We start from the raw sequence: 22,327 nt of genomic DNA on the forward strand, positions 1-22,327 counted from the left end.
AAGATAATGGTGGTGGTGTTTATTGCGCTGGAGCTGGAGTGCTATCAGTAATAACAATCGTAATGATCGAACCTCGTCCCAATTACCGTTTGTGATCACGCCGTAACAGCTGCAACACAATTTCGTCTTTTCGTAGGATGGCGCGTGGCGCTGCTTACATTTACTTACATGGGCGTTGGTTAGGGCGTCGGCAGGATTTTGTCTGGGGGGGGGGGGGGGGGGGGGTTGGAAAGCCGTGTTGCATAGCGGTGGGGAGCTAGCGCTGGTGTGGGGCTAGTGGCTGCTTGTACAGATATCTTGAAGGGATGGAAAGCGGGGAGTTTCCGGAAATCTGGACATCTTGCATTAAGCTCATATGTAAGTGGGATTCACGGAATCTGCATGAAGCTTGAATTTTTTTTGTTACTTGTGTTAAAATCTCATGCACCATGTTAGCACAGAACGTGTACATGCGTGTATATAGACCTGAGTACATACTATACTTGTGTATGGGGTAGGGAAATGTTTGTAAGCATGGTGTACACTTTCTTTTGTAGATACAGATTTTTATTTGTCTGTATATAAATATGTATGTACACATACGTTCTCTTTCTTTATTGAAACTGCATTTTTGTCTCGCGTATTATTTTTTTCCAAGTGTTGCATTTATTCCTTAAATTTCTGCAATGTGCTGTTGTCATTTGTAAAAGGGGGCAGGACCCCTGTCAAGCTTCATTAGCGTTTAGTCCTGACTGCTCTTTTTCAATGAGAAAATAAAATAAAATAAAAGTGATTGATTGATTGACTGATTGATTGATTGATTGAAGCTTGAAAACCATTCTATCGAATTCGAACAACAGGCTGGGTCACGGCAGTTGACATTATTGAATAAAAATTCAAACAGCTTCGTTTCGCGGACATGGATTAAACAGCGACGCTGGTGGCGTTCCCTTCGTCAGGCTAACGCATTTCTATGTTTTGCAAGTCTTTCAGATATGTTGTATCACTGCTCCTGATTAAACACTCTTTGTTAAGCTTTGAGGGGGTAGTATAGGCACCGTCCACTGACCAGAGGGAGCTGCGTCGCTCGCTGTGGGCCGTCTCAAGTTGGTTGATATTGGCCGCTAGGGGCAGGCAGAAAACAGACGCTCGCTCGCGTCCCCCCTTCTGGTCCGGCCACAGTCTGCACACTCATGCAGAGGCGGAGAGACGCGCATCGCGTTTGATTTTGTCCCTGGGCCGTCTCAACGTTGCCTTTTTTATCCGCTAGGCTGTGCGTTCTGGCCTTCTTCCTTTTTAGAGCAAGTTGTGTGTAGTGGGATTTACACAGTTTCTGTGGCTCATACGCGTTTACGATGATACTTTTCTGATAGGTCGCACAGATTTATGTGGCACATACTCGTTTGTCGGGCTAACTGTTGCCTTCATTTTCAGTGGACCAGTGGCGAGTAGTGGGATTTACCCAATGTCTGTGGCGCATACCCGTTTGTGATGCCCAAAAGCGTTGCCACGGATCCCAGACATGAAAGGCTCGACCCAGAACAGCTTCGCTGTGAAAATGCTCCCGAAAGCTGCCTTACCTCGCAACCATGTAACGCTTGTTATTATCAAAAACTGTGCTATCCCCCCCCCCCCTTTCCCTCTATCTTTGTCCTAATATATCAAGATAAAAATATAAAGATGGGATAGACAAATGAGACACTGCATGCCCATTAAGCACGACGGGTACCCACATCTTCTGTGGCAACTGTGGTGTTATTTGTTAGGTGTTAGTTTCCGCGTCTTACCTGTGGAGATCCAGCCACGTGATCTTTGAAGCCAAGTCGGTAGTGGAGGTCGACGAGGCAGCGGATGCGGCGTGAGTATCGATCGTGGGTGTCCCTGGCCCACCAGGAGCCGCTTTGCCTGACCCCAGCGTAGTTGGGATGCATAATTTTCGCCACCTGTCAGAGATTTTCACTGCCTTAAGTTTTCCTCATTCTTTGGTGCGAAAAGCTAAAAGTGTCTCAAAGCGAACAAGCAGCCGAGCCCGTTAAGAAATGGAATTGCTTTTTGAGTAGTTTTGGTTCGTAGTAAGAGTATGTATGAGGGATCTCAGTTTGGCTTCATGCGCCCTCGAAGTCTTATGTGTGGCCACATATACATATTTCCAAGGACCTCCACATTCAGGAAAGGAGTATCCGGAAATTTTTTCCGGGTGGGGGCGGGGGGGGGGGGGATCAATTGCACTTGCGTTTGCATGCGTGCGTGTATACATAGTATTACATACACATGCGAATTTGAAAATTGTCGGGGTTTTCACCCCCCCCCCTCCAATCTACCCTTTTACGCCAGTGACATTCAGGCCAGGCTTCTGTGAAGCGGGTGCATGTGAGATGAACTTTTTAGCACTGATAAGTTAATTATTATCGCTAAGTGCATTGATTTTGTTGGAATGCACTCGTAAGGCTACAGTTGGCTTAAGAAACCATGAGACCAATACGTTATTTTACACTAGTATCCCATTACACTTGCACTAGGCGATGACAAGCAATGTAACTTACTAGGTCATAGTCATCAAGTTGCTCTGTCTTGCAGAGTTGGTGATTGTACATAAATTATTGTACATGCCATTTTTCTGCTTTCATCTGTGCTCACTTTGGCAGCTGTAAGCTCCTGTCGCTTTCATGGCGAGCTAATTCTATGCGGCGGTTCTCCGAAGTTCGTAGTTACGCTTCTGAGCCGAAGGAATATATTGCGCGATATTCCAAGGTTATATGTATCATTACTGCTGCCTATCTTTAACACTTTTTAATGCTACTTTCAAACCTACAAAATGTTTTTCAATGCTGAGCACGGCTATATTACGATGTGCTTTGATGAGTCGATAATCCGTTTGCGAACTACTCTAATTGAATTCATTTGCATATCCAGGTACATACATGTGACGATATCCTGCTCGGGCAGAAAACTCCATCGAATAACGTGACCGAGCAGTGGAGCACATGCCAAGGTACAGAATGCGGTAAATTATAGAATACTTTTGTGACGAAGTGCCATGATACGTTTGTCTCAGTGGATTTGATTCGGTCTAAAAAATAACATTTTAATGAGACTGTCTTTAGCAATGAAGCTGAATATTTTTGTATGCTGGGTGCGCACAACATAGAATATAATTATCACCAAAAATTTGGGTGAATGTATACTTCACTTGTACTTAAACAAAAGCATCCCTGCGAAGTTGAAACAAGCACAGGAACGAAACTGCACAGACGAAGCGAAACTTCACTTCGTCTGTGGGGTTTCGTCTCCGTGTTAGTGTCGACTTTGAAGCGCTGCTCTTCAAGTATAAGCAAGGTATTTAACTTCCGTGAAGCCTCGATCTAACGAAACGTGATTTTACGATGTTCCCGATTTAACGAAGAAACTTACATTCCCCGGCGAATGCCCATAGAGTTTAGTGTTGTCATTAACCCGAATGAACGAACTTTTTGGTCACGAAAGCCGATTTTACGAAGTTTTTGTAAAATACATATAACTCAGTGAAAAGCCGTTGTTTCCATATAGTTTTGAACCAGACGGGTTTCTCTCCGAGCGTGAGCTCTAATGCTGTCGCGTTGAAACATCTAGGCGCCCTAGTTACTGCCCTAGCTTTACTATGATGAGGCTGCACGTCGCGCATATGCATAGAACAACGGACTCGGCAGCCATGTGCTATAGTTCTTATCTTAGTTGTAAGACTGGACTGCCATAAACCCAAGTGAATGGCTTGCTGAAGTTGCTTAAAGGGCCAGTAAACAACCCCGATGTCCAAAAATTGTAATGAAAAGAAATATGCGCACTTTTGCTATGTGAACATGCTGCCGCAAGAATTTTGCGAGTACGTGCTATAATAAGGAAGTTACAGGGGTTAGAACATCTGTTTCAGCTGGTTTCAAATTTTCGCGCGGCCTCACCACCCTTCTCCGCCACATGGAGGAAAAAGCGTAGCCCGTCGTCGTGACTCCGCCCACTTCGGCAACGTGACACAACGTCAACAATTGACGTCATGGGCGAGCTCGATCAGTCGCAATGCACTTCCGCTTGCTGCGGTTCCTGTTTGTTTATAGTTTATATTGTCGCACGTGCTCCGTAACTTGACGGGCAGTTTTCGGCTCTTCACTATTTTTAAACCTTTGTGACAGTTCACAATGCAGCAGGAATGCGTGCTTGCTTTCCGAGACGTCGAAGGGGCGCGAGGGAAAAGCCTGGAGAACCCCGCTTGCCGCGCGAGCAAGCGCGACCCGTCCGAGCTACCGGAGATTCCCCTCTGCCCGCTCGATTCGCCTCATGTCGAAGGTGAGGAATATACACGCGACAACTGCGTGGCCGAAACCGCATCACCGCAGGGCCAAAAAACACGGCGCAGTTTCGTAGCGGTGGGTGGGAACAGGAACTGACGTTAACTTGACAATTGTTTGTTAAGACCTGGTTTAGACCAATCGACGAGCTCAGTGCTACGTCAACTCGGCGACCGCCGAGTTGACGTCACTGCGCGTACGAGGAGGATTGGTCAGGCGTAGGAAAGAAGCGCGAGAACTGTTTTTCGAAATGAAGGGTCTGCGCGGCGCGCAGCGCTGTAATATTCGGAAAACGTGATCGCCGCGGTCTACTGTACGGATTAGCGAGCTTGTTTGGCGGGTGTAAAAAAAAAGTCGCAGCCTGTTTACGGGCCCTTTAACACAATATTTGGAATATATGCTTTTACATTCACCTAAAGGGGTACTAACATCAATTTCCAAAGCTGGGTTTACGCTACCATACAAATATCCTTTATACGGAAATGGATCTGAGCAAGCTTGAAGCTCAGGAAATGCTGAGAAGATATTTAATTTTGACATCTGATGTCAATTTTAGCTAGGCACAGCTTTTGACATTGCCACTAACGTGACGTCAGGCTACAGCATAGGTTCTGGTGACGTCACGCACCAGTATAGTAGTTTTGATGACGTCAGGGACCAAAACGGACAAAATGGCTGCTTGTGCGTCACCATTGGAGCTACGGAGCGGCCGTGGAAACGTCACAATATCTTGACCGAGTATGTGACGAGAAGCTCGTACCATGTCGTCGCATTAGGGTACAGTATAGGAACCGAAACTAGCTTTTAAAAACATGTAATTAATTTTCAAGGGCGCACTTATGCTTGCATACTGGTACACCTTTTAGGCTCTTGAGTGCTTGGCATTTCCGGCGTTTGCGCAAGAAAACGACAACTGGAGGGCTTTCTGTGAGTACCCCTTTAATGCAGATTGCGCAAACTCTAGGCAATATCATACGTGCTCTTTTTAAAGTCTTGGTGAAAACTTGAAGTCCCAAACAAGGGCCCGAAAGTGATCAAGTTATTCGATTTGCAAGCTGCACGCCTGTCGTCATTGCAGTCAGTAGAAGCTTGTGCTCATGGGACAGCCATGTCTTCACATAGAAAAAAAAAACGCATTCGTCTTTCACAATAATTCTATGGTTCTTCACATTGTACAACGCGCCGCACTGGTGAACGCCATATCAGTTGTCAGTGAACCTAGTATGCGAATTTTCCCCTCTTGCAGATTTACAGATGCGCGTTTGCCCTGCAGCAAACATGCGCACCAGCTGGGTGTTAATTACTGTTTCAAATTGACTTTTCAATATTTATTCCCACGTGAGGGCCATGCAACAATTATAGAAAATGCAGAATTGAGCTGCTATTATATATAAGTACCTAATTTGAACAATGATCAAGTGCATTTTTCAATTGTTTGAATACCTATGACCATCTATTAGGCACGCATGAACATTTGCCGACAGCAGCTTATACATTATCTTTTACATATCAATCGGCAGTGGAAAAAGTTTGTGTTGGTGTAATCAAATACGCATACTGAAATAAAGTATTCCCACTGCTGTTTGGCTTTGTTTTAGGTGCCTTTTGTCGGTAATCAATTCCACATTATGCACAGCTTTCGCGTGACAGTAAGCTGTGGGGTTGGCTTGTGTTCTTTCATACTTTAGAAATCACCTGTCTCGGCTAGCTGTGTTGTGCCACGTGAGGACGTGGTTTGAGCACCAAAACACCGCGTGCCAGTGCGGTATACACTACCATGCCAACCGGGTGTGATTTGGGCTCCGACACCACACCAGGCTGGTGTTGTCCCACCAGTACAGAACACACTAGGCTGCTCGTGTTCCCACCGCAGATTAGCGCAACAGGTTGGTGACTCTGCCAGAACACACCACAGCAGGCTGGTGTACCCACCAGGACAACACATTAGACTGGTGTGCCGATCAGCTCATGGTCTGGTAACACAAAGAACACCAGAACACATCAAATCAACTCTGGTGGGTTTTTCAACTGGGTGTCACGTGCCAGATGGCGCTAGGGCTGGTGGTGGTTGCTTTGGTTATTTCGTGGTTTAAGTGGCAGGTATCACTGGCGATCTCTTCGAATCTTTCTCGCTCGGCCTGCTCGCACAATCACTGCATCGCGTTCCACGTCATCGCATATCGGTAGCATATCATAGCCGTAACCTGATCTGCATAGCCCGGACATGGTGTCCCTTGTGTTTGGGCCGCCCTCGGGCCGCCGTCGCGGACTTTTCAGACGCACAGGACAGGATTTTCCGCAAAAATAATGCAGTGTAGCTTTTGGGTGTCGCTTCGTTAAAGTTCTACATATCGGAGGACCGGAAAATTTCGTCCTCAATTTTAAGAAATTTCTGATTTAACGAAATAATTCAAGCGTGGTCATCAATTCCTTAAATCGAGTTTCAATTGTAACTCGAACACAAGGCTCAATCTGGCTAAGCCGTACACGACGCAATACGTACCTGGCTCGCCAGGAGGGCGCCCACCGTGCCGTAGGAGAAGTACGCGGGCACGTCCGAGTTGTAAACGTACGGCTCCATCTGGTACAGGCCGGGAACCACCACGACGCCCACGCGTTGCGAGTAAGCCACGTCGCCACTGTATCCGTGTCTCACGGAATACAGCTCCCTTAGGGTCGGCGGGCTCACCCTGCGAACCTGCAGGTCGTGCCGTCGAGCCAGTATGTACTGCGACACGAACGAGTCATCTTCGAGGGTGTTACTCCGGGTGAAGAGCGACCCGTTGTCCCCATGTGCACTTCCGGAGATGTCCAGGCCGCTGGAGTGTTACAGCGAGCATTGCTATAATTAAGCATTCGTATGAGGTGCGCAAGGTGTTTCAAAAGATGGAGAGCCGTGAATAACAGAGAGCTGAACTAGTTGGCAGGTATTAATGTTAACAGGCTGGGCCAGCGCGCAAACACGGACACAAGAGAGAAGTCAAGACAAAACAAACGCCGACTAACAACTTGAAAGGCGAACAGCGGCGGAAAAGAAAGTAGCCACAAAAACCTACCTACGCATGCCCAGGGAAGAGATGATACCTATCTCATGCATGCCGTATTGATAGGTATTGCCTTCTGCCTGGGCAGCGCAGATAAGTTTCTGTGCCTACTTTCTTTTCCGCCGCTGTGCGTGTTTTGCTAGTTGGCGCTGTGCTGCCTTCACTTCTCTCTTGCGCCATTGTTTGCACACCGAGTCTTTTAGTACGGATGGAAAGTATATGCATGCAAACCTAATTTCACCGGCTCTCAGCGGATACCACTTTGTCCTTTTATTTATTTATTTATTTATTCATATACCCTAAGGGCCCATGGGGGCATTACATGGGGGGGGGGGTAGTTACAATGCTGTAGGGTTATGTTTACAAAGGAAATATTTACACAGAACATGAAAAAAAGGAAAATCCAAAAATCACAAGTCTACACACGAACAAAACATGGTAATACAATGTAGCACTCAGTAAGGCATGAAACAAGGTATGCAATAATACAGGTAATATTGGAACTAAACTAAACAAAAGATAGCTATAAAATTTTACTCTTCGATATTCCACATCTCCTTTAATTTGCTAACAAATGTGTCGTGATCGCGCACACTTACAACATCGCTTGGTAGTTTATTCCAATGATAAATTGCAAGAAACAGTGGTGAGTCACGAAGGAAGTTAGTACGCGCAAACATGGGTTGTATTTTGTATGCATGATCCAGGCGTGGAAAAATGCGATGAGCTGGTTTAATCTGTGACTGTAAGAACGATGAATCACTGAAATAAAGTCTGTGGAAATGAGACAGTAGTGCGATAAGCCTACGCTTTTCTAGTGCAGGTAATTTCAATGACGTTTTAATTGCTGTTATGCTATAGAACCGTGAATATTTTCCGGTGATAAAGCGGGCTGCCTTGTTTTGGATGGCCTCAAGTTTATGAATTAGGTATTGCTGGTTAGGATTCCAAATAAGGGCGGCGTATTCCATTTTTGAGCGAACTAAAGTTATGTATGCGAGAAGTTTGGTGGACTGGTTGGCAGAGTGTAAGTTACGCTTAATGAATCCTAGGGCTCTTGAAGCCTTACTAGTTATTGCATCAACATGAGCATTCCATGAGAGGTTTTCTGTAAGATGGACGCCTAAGTATTTTATTTTGGACACGTTTTCAACTACCATATTGTTAATCATGTAGGAATGTAGCTCGGGGCTGGTAGTTCTCGTAAATTGAATGCACTTCGTTTTTGAGACATTAACTTCCATTTGCCATTGATAGCACCAGCGGGTGATTTGGTTAATGTCAGACTGCAGTGCACTGACATCGGTATGGTTAGTAATTTGTCTGTAAATGACACAATCATCTGCAAAAAGTCTGATTGGGGATGACAGGTGGTTACCTATATCGTTGACGTAAATTAGGAATAAGATTGGCCCGAGCACGGTACCTTGTGGAACACCTGATTTTACCTTTATTAACGGAGAGAAAGTACTATTAACAAAAACATACTGGTAGCGATCAGACAAGAAATTAGCAATCCAATTAGAGATCTTAGGGTTGATGTTCAGGGCGCTGAGTTTCATATTTAGGCGGTTATGGGGGACCTTGTCAAAGGCTTTGGCAAAGTCTATAAATAGAGCATCAATGACTGCTTTATTGTGTATGGCTTCGTGAATATCGGTTATTAGTTCAAACAGTTGAGTTTCGCATGAGCGGCCACGCTGGAAACCATGCTGACTTGGTAAGAAGAAGTTGTTAGTGGTTAGATATGTCATAATTGCAGATGATATAATGTGCTCTAAAAGTTTACACGGTATGCTTGTTAGGGAAATTGGTCTATAGTTACAAAGCATAGAGGGGTCACCTGATTTAAAAATAGGAGTGATGTGGGCAATTTTCCAGGCATCTGGTACGCTTCCGTTATCAATTGATTGCTGAAAAACAGCTGCTAGAATGTGAGAAATAACAGGCTTTGTTATTTTTAGCATTTTGGTGCAGATGCCGTCCGGGCCGGGTGCCGAATTATTTGGGAGCCTTTCAATAGCGCGTTCAATACCTTGGTACGAAATATTTAAATCGTCCATGACCGACTCGAGAGTCATGAAGCTAAGGTCCGACGGAATGGGATTTTCATCTGTGAATACAGAACCAAAAAAATCATTTAGTTCCGTTGCAACGCGTGATGGTGAAAGAAGTACACCGTCTTTGGAAATGGACACTTGGGATGACGAAGAAGGTTTGGGGTTAATTACCTTCCAGAATTTTTTAGTATTTTCTCTAAAAGCGTTGTTATATCATTGTTAAAGAACTTATCTTTGGCTGCTTCTATTTCAACCTTACATTGCTCAGATTGTTCGCGGTAACGTTCCCAATCACTATCAGACCCCGACTGTTTTGCTTTCGAGTAACGTCGTTTTTTTTATTTATGGAACGTTTGACATGCAAGTTGAACCATGCGCTCTGGGTTGACGATGTTACTTCAATTTTAGGGATAAACTTGTCTTTTAGTTCAGTCAGCTGCTTCTGTACGAGATGCCAGTTTTCACTAGTTGTGCGCAGCGACAAGGTGCGCAGAAATTCCAATGAAAAGGATGACAGCTGATTCATAATCATATCAACATTTGCCCGCGCGTAGTTGTAGATTACTTTCTTTGGCTTTTCTGGCTTTTTGTTTTCCAATGTATATTCGCAATGAAGCACATTGTGATCACTAATATTGTCTAAAACATTAACAAGTACATGATCAGGCTCGGTAGTAAATACAAGATCTAAGATAGCATCACCACGTGTCGGCAGAGAAACCATTTGTGTCAAATTGAACATGGCTAGCACATCGAGAAATTCCTGACCGTCAGTCCTTCTTGCACTACCTTCGGGTGTACACGTCCGCCAATTTATGCCTGGATGATTAAAATCACCCGCCAAAAATATAGGGGACCGGGGATAACTACATTGTATGTGGCTGAGCGAATCATTCAGTTTTTCATTGCAATTGTTGAACGAGTGGTGAATGGTAATTGATGGCACATTAGTCAAAAGTGTTTACTTGTATAGCACTTTTTACAAGTACAGGGTTGGTAACCAATGGGAGACATTGATTATGTTGGCTAGATAACGGCTAATGTCGCATAGGGTAGGCTAATTTTGGGCAATGTCGGCTTTATACGGCAAAATAATCGATAATGTTGGCTGGTGATGGCTCAGTATTAATAAACATTGCCTATCTACTGTTATAACAGCAACGTTTTCGTTAAACTGGGAGAGTTGGTACGGATTCATCTTGGCGAAACTGAGCGGCACGCACGCACGCACGCACGCACGCACGCACGCACGCACGCACGCACGCACGCACACACACACACACACACACACACACACACACACACACACACACACACACACACACACACACACACACACACACACACACACACACACACACACACACACACACACACACACACACACACACACACACACACACACACACACACACACACACACACACACACACACACACACACACACACACACAAATGAGGCAAACAAGCGCTTGTTTGTCTCACTTCTTTCATGACATCCTTGTCTGCCCTCTCTTAATCCCTCGTTTTTAGTTCCGCTGCTTAACCTGTGTTAGCTATGAACGAACTAGCTCCATTGAACACAGTTTTGAAATAATCAACAGTGTAATTAGCGAGGAATTATCAGGCCGAAGCTACTGCTGAAGTAATAGTGCTTTTGTTATTAGTTATTATCACTGCACAATATATTTTGTTTTCAACCAGTACCGATATGTAGTTGTCCCGACATGGAACTACAAGTATTGTGGCATGCAGTTGTCTTAAGGTCCAATACACAAAGAAAGCACATGAGGTCAGCGATTACGAGACATTGTGTATCCTACTTGATTCCAGAATAAGATTAATAAGCCGTTAGAATGTTGTCTGAAGTTATTAACCGAACAATGCCGCGCAATTCCTTCGCATGCATAAATCATAATAGCCACTATTATATATCTCTCTATAAACTTTCCGAGGTCAGAATACCCGCAGCAATATGGTGAATCAAATGAAGTAGTACGGCTACGTGGAGCAGTTTCAGAAGCTCGGATATTATAGAAACACCTTTCTGATCACGTACATGTTAGATAAGAAAGCTAAGATGATCAGCACCACCAATAGCCGAATTCAGCCCCTGAGTGTTCAGGCCTCGGACTTGTGGCGTATAGTACCATAACTTAAAAGGGTGGTGGTCTGTGTTTGTCGGTACTTCATCGTAATTCAATGTTATAACGCAAAGACTAGGCCACAAGCGTCTTTGTCGCTAATTTTTCGCGTTATAACGTAATATCCTATTTGGTACCAGTATTCATTGCGCCTCGAAAAGATACAGGTCTGTATGGCACACTGCACCTGTAATTAACCTTCGGATCGATGGGCTCTTGGATGACCGCCGGCGTGCTGGCAAGTTCCTCACTTGCCAAAGCGCGACTTCTTTCACCGAGCCACGTGAACACCTTGGGATACGTCGACACTTTCTTGATGGTCGCGAACATGTCCTCGATAATCGGCACGCTGCCCTGGGAATTCACGAGCTTGCCCACGAGCTGCGGCCACGTCTTGGTGAGGCATTCGCTGGCCCTGTTGAGGCAAGACCACGGCACGGTGATCTCGCCGGACCGGACTCGAAGCTTGTCTCTTTCCATGACGGCCACGTACGACGCCACGTACGCAGAGACGTAAAGAGCCGCGGTCCTTGTGCCCTTGCTGAACAGAACGCCGAAAACGTTCTTCACGATCTTCGGGTTCCGCATCAACACGACGCCTCGTCGCCCCAGGGCCCGCCAGGCAGGCAGGATCATGTTCGCAGCTTTCATCCACTGAGTGACGGTGACGCCATCGACGAGCCCTTCGAAGGCGACGTCCAACGGTGAACGTTCTACAACGGGCTTGCGGGGTAACTGCAGGGCCATGTTCAAGTCGGCGTCGAGCCAGTACAGAAGCTGCGCGACGCTCGTGGCGTTCTGCACGTCAGGAAACGCTTCGAGCACCTGAAGGATGAAGCGCCAGGAGTCGTTGTCGCTCGTCCTGGCGTCCTTGACGTCTCCATTTCTCAAGAACCTTTTGGTAAGGGACCAGGATGGGGCAAGGTACAGCGGCTCTTCGGCGCCGTCCCTGACGATCATGATTGTGGCCACGGTGTACAAGCCAGTCTCGATGCTGGTACGCATGAGAAACCCGGCGACTTTGGCATTGCTGTCGGCTCGCCGAAGTGTGGACAGAGAAAGGAGTGCGTCGGCGGCCCGCATGATTTCGGCGAGCGTCGTTTCAGTGGCCATGTATCGCTCGCAGGCCGCGTATACCTGGTTGAGCACGCTGGCGCCTTCTGTCTCGTACTTTACGTACCGACCGGATGCGATGGCCTGTTGCAACTTGACTTGGGACGCCCTGACGTTGTCATCACGGAAGCTGCCTCCCGACTCGCGGTCCATCCAGTGTCCGCAAACGTGGTCGTAGAAATTGACGCATGGGTCTGCGGTGGCGTTGACAAGGCCGTAAAGGTCGCTCCTGACCTCAAGACACCGAGGGGCGACGCATGCAACTTCATTGGTGGACTCACCGTAGCTCATGATCACCAGAGTTATGGAGGCAGCGGCAACGCAAACGACGAATAGGGCGCCGCATAACATGCCGGTGGTAGTGATCCTCTGTTCGGCACTATGATGGGTCACGTGCGGTCGGACTGAAAAGAAGAGGAGAAGAGGAAATTTGCGTCGAAGCCGGACACCTGGGGTCGAATTCACGCTCCATCTTATCGCCAGGTTACCAATGATACGTACACATTAACGGGGTATACTGACACAAAAATTTCGCTTGGGCGCCTTTTTGCTGCAATAAGGTGCTGGATGCGTATTAGTCAAACACTATTAATAATAATTGTTGGGGTTTAACGTCCCAAAATTACCATATAATTATGAGAGACGCCGTAGTGGAGGTCTCTGGAAATTTCGAACACCTGGGGTTCTTTAACGTGCACCTACATTCAAGTACATGGGCCTCAAGCATTTTCGCCTCCATCGAAAAGGCGGCCGCCGCGGCCGCGATTCGATGCCGCGATCTGAGGGTCAGCAGTCGAGCACTTTACCCACTATACTATTAGTCAAACACGGCACTTCGCTTGCTGTAGTTCGTGACCGATAATTACAGTTTTTTGTTATCCACCACTTAATAATATCTGGGGTTTAACGTCCCAGAGTCACGTTATGATTATGAGAGACGCCGTAGTGGAGGGCTCCGAAAATTTCGACGAGCTGGGGTTCTTTAACGTGCGCCTAAATCTAAGTACACGGGACTAAACATTTTCGCCTCCATCGAAAATGCAGCCGCCGCGGCCGGGATTCGATCCCGCGACCCTCGGGTCAGCAGTTGAGCGCCATAACCACTAGACCACCGTGGCAGGGCTAGCGACCACTTTCAGTTTCGGTTTGGGAGAGCTCAGAGAATGGCAAGCCGCCAGATGCAACTAGCGCCATCTAGCGTGTGAAACGGCACGTCTAACTTTGACGCACTTCCGCGCTGCCTACATCGTCTGCTGGCGTTCTTTATTCGTCTGCCGCGTATGCTCAGCCTTCTTCGCCGTCGTTATTATCGTCGACTGGTGGCAACGACCTTCTTGAGGTTTGACACGTTCGCCACGGGCACGGGCTCGCGAGCAACCACCGAATAGCAGTCCGCTGGCGTAAGCGCAGCAAGAGCGTTATGGCGACTATGACGTTACACTAGCTGCGCCAGATCGGAGCTCGGCCGCAGTGGTAACGTCTAGGAAGTGGGGGTAACCTTCATGTCACCTTTGATTTCGATGTCGTGAGGTGCGGCGCATAACATTGGATCGCTCACGCGATCTTCAATATTAATAGAAAATACCTCCTAAGCAATATTAGTTGTGCAGATTTTGTACATGATATACTCATGCTCACGAGAATCGATGCCGCATGCTATTTCTGCCTCGAAATTTTTGTGTCAGTACCCCTTTAGGCATCGGCAGCATTTTTCTGTGAGGAAAACTTCCAGATACGCGAAAGACCTAAGAATAGAAGCTCCGCCAAACCAGTCAGCCTCCCACGCAAATAGGGCTTGCAAATTAGTGCGAAGAAAACAGCGTGAGCAATTTGGTTTTGTTGCTTCTCATTTTGAATTTCCCAGTAGTGAATTTTTCAGACGACGCACACTACAATAGACCAAGGCGCATACGATACCAGTTGATGGCTTGTAGGCAGTAGCAGTTCGGGTATCGTCCCTTGCAACGGTCGGAGAAGTTACTTCATCGGCACCAACCGAGCCAAGTTTGGTCAGCACACCGTCAGCCTGCGCTTGCAGTAGAGCGGTGCCTCCTGTCGCTTGTTGACCGAAGCGTTCCGACTCCAGTAGCTCCGTAGGGATTCCTGGTAGAGTGACACTTGAGCCTTGAACTGACTTTTGCTGCTCTTCCGCCCTGTTGTATACACCGGCGTCCTTAATACCGGGCGCGTTGGTGTGTTCTTCGGTTTTTCGTTCGTGTCTTCCATCGGTCATTGTAATGTCAGAAATAACGCTGGCAGTGCGTTGGGAAGCTTCTTTCCCATGAGGGCCGGCTTCCCTCTTGCTTTTTTTTGGCTTAAGCGATCTCCTACGTTGTGACACGCTTGCCTGAGCTGTGGAAGCGGTGAGCTGCTCTTTGCCATCCGTCTGCGAGGGATGACGTCCTGGGCTACCGTGCCGAGCGGGAGCGCTGTCATCGCGGTCCTTTTCGGATGGCGCGCGCTGGGAGCCGGACGACGTGGACGAGCCGGCATCGGATGAACGCTTTCGTACGCTGGAGCTCCTTCTACGACTCGACCTGTGATGGAAATAGAGCTTGGTCAATGTGGCCGGATGAAAGATATTGAAGAAGCGCACATGGTAAGAAGAAGCGAAAGGGTTATAATTTGCTTGGTATCGAAACGTGAACCGCACATCACGTAAGCTGCCGCTGCTTCAAGCCTACATGTTCATTAAGGCGAAAGCCTTCGGTGTCTCATCAAACGCGAAAAGTGACCCTTGGCTTCGGCGTTTTTGGCGTCAACACGAGTGAAGCAAAAAATCATAATAATGTGAGGACGTCACCCTCTGACGTAATCATATGATATCGTCGCTTGGTTAAATCCAGGAGGCACTGCAAAACCAGGTGGTATCCAGGAAGCTCCTTATGCTTCCGATTCGGACGCTGTGCAAAACCACGTTGGGCGCAGAAAGATTTCGGAGTGGGGGGTGGGAGCCAATACATTAGAATCAGAAAAAGATGGCTTTCGCCTTCTAGTCGTCTTAGGTAACTTCATAAGGGACCATGTGACTTGTAATTCACATGAAATCCGTGATACTGCTTCCGTGATACACAGGAAGTCTCATGTCGCGCCCCCTTTTCTAGTACCTGTGGCTAATTATAAAATTTGGTATCCTGCTAATCTAAAACAACCTTCACCATATCTCGCGTTGGCCTACCGTTGGGCAAAATGGCGCCACATGGAACTCCCTACAAGTGATGCAGAACTCTCGGTAAATTGACTATCGATTGCATCGATAGTTTTTTTGAAACTATCTATAGTGCAAACAAAATATAGATAGTAGTACTAGAGTGTACTAGAACAGGGGAGTGCTCGGAACGGCCGCAGTACCAATGTACAGAAAGTGAAGCCCAAACAGGGTCAATCCACCTGCAGCGCTGCGATCGGTAGTCTACAATGTGTCGTCGTTTAAGAGTTGCGCGCGGCTCCGGCAAAGTGGTGCAGGGGTAGAATGCCCGCTTCCCACTCAAAAGGCCCGGGTTCAAATCGCAGCTGTAGATGATGGGTTTTTATTCTGAGTGTCACCTTTTATAGCTGCGTTGGTTTTTAGGGGCGAAGCTCCTTATAGCGGCACCCGTTCGTCCCTCGTAGCGTAGTATGTAACCAGTCTTACGCTTTGACCTGCAAGGTGGTGCCGGTGGGAGATTTTTCCTGTGCGTTGTTGAACAATAAAAAATTCGCAGCGTTAGCTAAAAGCCGACTTCTTCTGTCTCTCATTCCCATTAGCAGCCATTCTTTACCTCCAAGGTAGTGCCTGGTGAGATTTCTCCTGTGCGTGATTAAACAATAAAAATTTTGTTCAAAACGCCGTTGATTGATGAAATAAACCAACAAAAGACGCCAGATGTTTTGTAAAAGCAAAACGAAAGAACGCCAGATGTTTCTAAAGCAAAACGAAAAGACGCCAGCTGCTTAACGAAATTCGCCAGATGTTTTCTAAGCAATGGTTCTCTAAACAATGATAATTCACAGAGTACATGTAAAATTAAAGTGCGCTGCAAGTCGTCATAACTCATCGAACCTTTAGTATAAACGCGCCCGATCTCACGTCGGTGATGATGTACTGGGCAGAATTCACGGAAGATTCACGGTTTACCGATGAACCTCCGCAGCTTCGCCCACTCATCATCATTCACTCCGTGGATATGCTGTGATTTTTTTACTTTCCTTCTTAAAACTACCTTCTGTTGCTACGTATTGCTATAAAAAGTAACATAAAATGTGAAATCTTGTTTCGAGTGTCGTCTTCGCGAAAATCTCGGAGGCCATACTTTACACTTTTGTTCAATCCCGGGCTGTGGCGCTGCAAATAGCTGCGCTCGCTCTCATATGTCTTCTATTTTACTTCGCATTTTGCGTTACTTCTTCAACCAACACGTAGCAACTTAAGTTAGTTTTAAGAAACAAAGGAGAACCAATACAGCTACAAAAGGTAACACTAAGAATAAAAACCCGCCATTTGCAGCTGCGATTCGAACCCGGGCCTTTTGAGTGGGAAGCGGGCATTCTACCCCTGCACCACTTCGGCGGAGCCCCGAACAACTCTTAAACGACGACACATTGCAGACTACCGATCGCAGCGCCACAAGCGGATTGACCCTGTTTGGGCTTCACTTTTCGAAGCTCGTTCCGGGCACTCCCCTGTTCTAGTACACTCTAGTAGTACTAACGACAAACTATCGATAGTGAAAGCGGTAGTACCATCGTTAATATTACTAGCGATATTACTGCCACGCGTGTTTATTCCTTTGTTTTGATGTATTCTGGTTTCACCCGCAAACACTGTTAGCAACGTTTGACGCAGACAGCGCAGTTACAATGGAGAAGCTTCATGATTGTTTGAGATCATTCTGTTAAGATTGCGCGCCGGACGCGAATAGTCAAGTTTATTTGAGAGCTTACGCGAGCTCCAGCGATAGCGCTGAAAGGTTCGATGACTGATGCATAAAAGACGACGCGTTCCGCAGATGATCAGATTACTTGACGGCAGACGACTGTTCTCGCTGCTATCAGGGCGCAGCGTGTATCGCTCATGTTTTGAGTTTTCATTTTATGGGCACAAGTTTGTCCAAATAAAGAGCTCCGTATTTCCCAGTCTTGCTGCAGCATTCTTCACCGTCACAACCACGTAAAAATACTGTCGATAGTGGAGGGAATAATGATGCCGTTGCTGGCCGGCTATGTTGCCAAAATGTTTGCGATAGCCTACCTTACAATTAAGCTTCGCTTAATTTATCAGCAATTTTTGGCGAGAAATAAATCATTCCCGCCGTGAAAATGGTGGAATATGTCCATCAATAAATTTATATCCATAAGCAACCAGTTACACCTTACAATTAACAAACTTAGTTCTTGATATTTTTGATTTTGAAATCAAAAATGCCATATAGATTTGAAGCCGCGCAGATCAAGTAAAACACGCCGCAATGATGGCCTTTTTATGCAGATACCTATTGGCAAGGTTGCGTCTGTAAAACTATGGCAAGCTCAGAAATTTATGTCAATGTAGAACCAGAAAGCCGAACCCTATAATAGCTGTGCTATAACTCGCTTGCACAACTTTGCTACTTGTGTGTTTTAGATCGTAATTAGCGTATATCCGCGAAGCTTTCTAAACGAATGCCTAGAAGATCATTGGTGTTATCTTAGCATGAATGTAATATTTAATTTGTTACTTTTCTCTAAGAATAATTATCACGAAACATTAGCATGTAGATAGATATTTGTTTCATGTGATGATAAGTTGTCGAACAAAAAAAAAAATCTCGAGGCGACCCTAGCCCTTAACTTAGGTGTCTCAGTGGCCCTCGCATGTCAGCGTTCTTGTGCTCTGGTGTATTCCTCGGATTAAGCTTGCGTTTTGCGCGCTGCTGAAGCGGACGTCGGGGGCTACGTAGAAAGAAGCGTGTGATTGAGATTAGGTCCACCAGATGCCGCAACGATCTCAGCAGCTCAGAAGAAAGGCGTCTCCTCTTTCAATGCACCCATTCAATTAATCTTCATTAATAATCGTGACAGTTAATTTTATGCTACGATGTCATATGTTTGCAATATAACTCTTAACAGTAACCAGAACCATGAATTTCTTTCTTTTTTATTTTTTAAAACAAATTTTCCGAATATTTGGAAACCGAAAGTATGTGCTCTTCCGGAAGTGCTCAGAAGAGAAGTACGAGTGTCACTTGTTGCTCCCGCCACTGAAAAGGCCGCTGGAGCCAATGTTTGGAGAAGGCTTGTTTTCAAAACGACAAGTCCCACACGCTGGTTCCAGTGACCTTGCTTGTTCGACGAAGTATCAATGTTACTATTTTAGCTACAATTATCATTGATTGTTTAGTGACGCTACTTACTTGCGCTTCGAATGCTTCTCGTGGCCGTCCTTCGTACCATCCGGCGGGGGAGCAGCTTTGTCCGTTGGCGCTGTAATGTACTGCAGCGTGGGTGAAGTTTTGGGAGGCACGTGATCGCTGCCGGCGCTTGGCTGCGGCTGGGAGGTGTCCGTCGAAGTGACCGGAAAGTACTCCAGGGCCGGCCCTACTGTGGCTTCTGTGTACCCGGAAACGGAAGTGTGCGAGTCAGTCCTGGAAGACATTTAGAGAAAATAAAATCTATACACGCAGTGTTAGGAACAAAGCCAACATTCCAATATACGTGAGGGCCCCAAAATGCACTGCAGAGACAGTGACGTCAGCCTTTGTACTCCCTTACCAGAGTCCAGAAGGGAGGTGCTCTGTCTCTCCCGTTAAAAGGTTTATAGAAGGTAGTAAAATGCTGTCAAGGGTAATTGTGGCTAACTATATATTCTTGGTGCTCCTGTTCGTTTATATGATTTTTACCACAGAACTCCATATGACTAAGCTACCAAAGAATTTTCGTGTCCACACAGGAAAACTTTCCATGCTCCAAGCGTACAGTGTTCGCCCTCTCTGGGGAGCCGGAGCAAACTAGCAATGCATGTGCTGACATCTGGCGTAGCAAAAGGAATGTTAGGAAACCACCCAGTACTGCACAGCGTACACATACCGCCTTCTACGAGGAAGCGGTGCTGTTTGTGTCGCCGAGGCTGTGCTGCGGCTCGGTAAAAAACCTAGTTGTGTAGTGTTGAGTGCGAGTTGCGATGGGGAGGCCATGCGTGGTTAGGACTCCAGAAGAGCAGCTCGCTTACGAAGCGCAACGGCACGAACTCGGTCAGTATTTTAGCTTTCTCCTGACTTTTTCCTTGTACAGAGAAACTGTTCATGCGGACCCTGTGCCGTAGGAGTGGTCACGCTAAAGAAGATCAAGTGACCAGGTTGGAGAGGGGAGGTGGCTGATGAAAGGAGGAAAGGGAAAGGGTCACGTGATGAAGCTTGTGTAAGGCAGGCAATTCAGTCTGAAAGGTAGTTCACGTCATGAAGCTTACGTAAGGTGGGTGATTCAAAGAGTAGATTGAGAGGGCGTCGCGCGATGAAGCTTACGTAATGCTGAAGGATAGTGAGGAAACTAAGGGGGGATCACGTGTATGATGGATGATAAAGGGCGGTCTGAGCATGACGTAGGCTAGATTCAGCCAATCAGGTTTCAGCAGTAATATGACCGGAGTGCCTTAGTCTTATGAACAACCACAGCTCGGCAGAAGTGTAAGAGTAGTGCCTTAGACTTATGATAGAGAGGTGACTCGGCAAAGCGAAAAAAGAGACTTGAAGGGACCGAATAAAAGACCATTTTAAAGCTGCTTATTATTACTTTTTCGCTTTCAGTTCTCTATTCTAAAAGTTTCCCTAAGTGGACTTGAATGAAGCGTCGCAGCACAAGGCACTCGACTTACTCGTCTCGCCTGGTTCTGCCGGAGTGCCGACAGCGGGGCTCGGAAGTAGCCTCGCAGTCGTGGCGTCCTCGGCTTACACGAGGTGTCGAGCCTCGATACTTGGTCTTCGCGCTCACTCGCTCGGCACGCAGAGCCGAGGACTCTTGTCCTTCCGTCGACTTGGGATGCGATTCATCTCCGTGTTTCTCAGCCATGGCTACCGGTCGAAACAAGATGGCTTCTCCTTTCTTCTTTTGCTTCTTTTCCGCCTTGTCATTTGCCCACGCGCATGCGCGCTGTAAACTGACACGTACCCACTACGGCGGACTGTCTAAGTGAGCTGTTGTGTGCATATAGTAGGTTACACTGATGTTGATAGTGATTTTTCTGACGTTCTTCCACCCGCATTTTCCTATGGCCTTTTCTTGCACCAAGCTTGTCCCTGCATTGTTGTAAGTTAGCAAGCATACGTTGGCGAATAATTCTGCTTTTCAATAAAGCACTTTCTTTCTCTCTCTCTCTCTCTCGCTCTATTTGGTTGAACACAGAAAGGAGATAAGTTCTTTGTGAAAAATGTTATGTGGAGCGAAGTGGGAGTTATAATTCGTGGGGTTTAACGTGATCCAGTTTTTGTTCCGAAAAACTGGAATACGTACTGGACACGTCGAGAAAAGACGCACACGGAACATCAGCGTGAAGTATCAACTGTTTGAGGCAGTGAGAAACATGGAATATATACAACAAAAGTTCATCATGCTTTCCCCACTGGCCCATTGTGAGTTTTCCTTTACAACTCTTACGTGCGAAAACCACGATATGATTATGAGGCACGCCGTAGTGAAGGGCAGAGCAAATTTTGATCATCTGGTGTTCTTCCTTCAACGTACTTCGCAGGATGACATCACACAGCACACGGGCGTTTAGTATTTTGTCTTCATCGAAAGGCCGGGATCGAGCCCCTGACCTTCAGTTCAGCAGCCGAGCACCGTAGCCACTGTACCACCATGGCGGACAGTGGAATGGGAATTGTGCAAAACTTATAGTACGCTAGCAGAATAAGAAAAAAAGCGTCTCTGCAGTTGCTAGAATTGCCCTTGTCGTGGAGTCATGGTCTCTGTATTACATGCTCTTCTACCAATGAATTATCTGTAGCGGGATAACCGCTGAAGGGACAAAGATGCAGTGTGCCCTGAATTTTAAATGAGCATTATGCATTTTTTCTAACTACTCTATAATTCATTAGTCATAGAAATCATATGTGGTCACTTCTACCTAAAATTAATCGTTTCTTGGCCAATCCCCCAGAGTGGGTGTGAGCCATGCATCAAGGAAATCATCATCATCAACCTTGTGAAGTCATAGAAATCATATGTGGTCACTTCTACCTAAAATTAATCGTTTCTTGGCCAATCCCCCAGAGTGGGTGTGAGCCATGCATCAAGGAAATCATCATCATCATCTTCTTTATCACTATTCTGAGGTCAACATTTTGGCTTTATGCAGTTCTTCGTAATACCGCTTCTAGGCGCATGCTGCATCAGTGGCAATAATGCTTGATAATCTTGAAACGACACGGAAAAACAAATTAATGAACTTGAGGATCCCGCATCAGCCTGTTTTGATGTCCTGCGTTCTGACGAAATCCGCTGGTGACGAGTATTCTAGGGTTGAGTCAGTGCACGTACTCGCAAAAACGTCTTACATTAAGGATTGTTGCGAGTTTATATCTTCGCCAGTTACGAAGCGGGACATATGATTACCGAAGCCAGCTGACCAATGGGAAAACACACTTACGGAAGAGAAGCTCTCGCGTATACGGCCCCTGATTTCTGGCCATTTTTGTCGAGTGATCAACAGATTC

At 46.4% G+C, this 22,327-nt stretch overlaps 1 protein-coding gene across 1 annotated transcript in view; it reads right to left on the minus strand.

Annotated features, from left to right (window-relative positions):
* LOC119403124 (uncharacterized) overlaps window positions 1-22,327 on the minus strand; it is a 31,534-nt gene that overhangs the window by 8,316 nt on the left and 891 nt on the right. Inside the window, exons 3-5 of the mRNA XM_037670072.1 lie at window positions 19,031-19,261; window positions 6,802-7,117; window positions 1,767-1,922 (exon numbers count right to left, since the gene is read on the minus strand). Coding sequence (XP_037526000.1) covers window positions 1,767-1,922; window positions 6,802-7,117; window positions 19,031-19,261 — 703 coding nt within the window. The remainder of the gene's footprint in view (window positions 1-1,766; window positions 1,923-6,801; window positions 7,118-19,030; window positions 19,262-22,327) is intronic.

Source organism: Rhipicephalus sanguineus, chromosome 8 (assembly GCF_013339695.2).
Source record: "Rhipicephalus sanguineus isolate Rsan-2018 chromosome 8, BIME_Rsan_1.4, whole genome shotgun sequence".
In the NCBI taxonomy this organism is placed as follows: domain Eukaryota; kingdom Metazoa; phylum Arthropoda; class Arachnida; order Ixodida; family Ixodidae; genus Rhipicephalus; species Rhipicephalus sanguineus.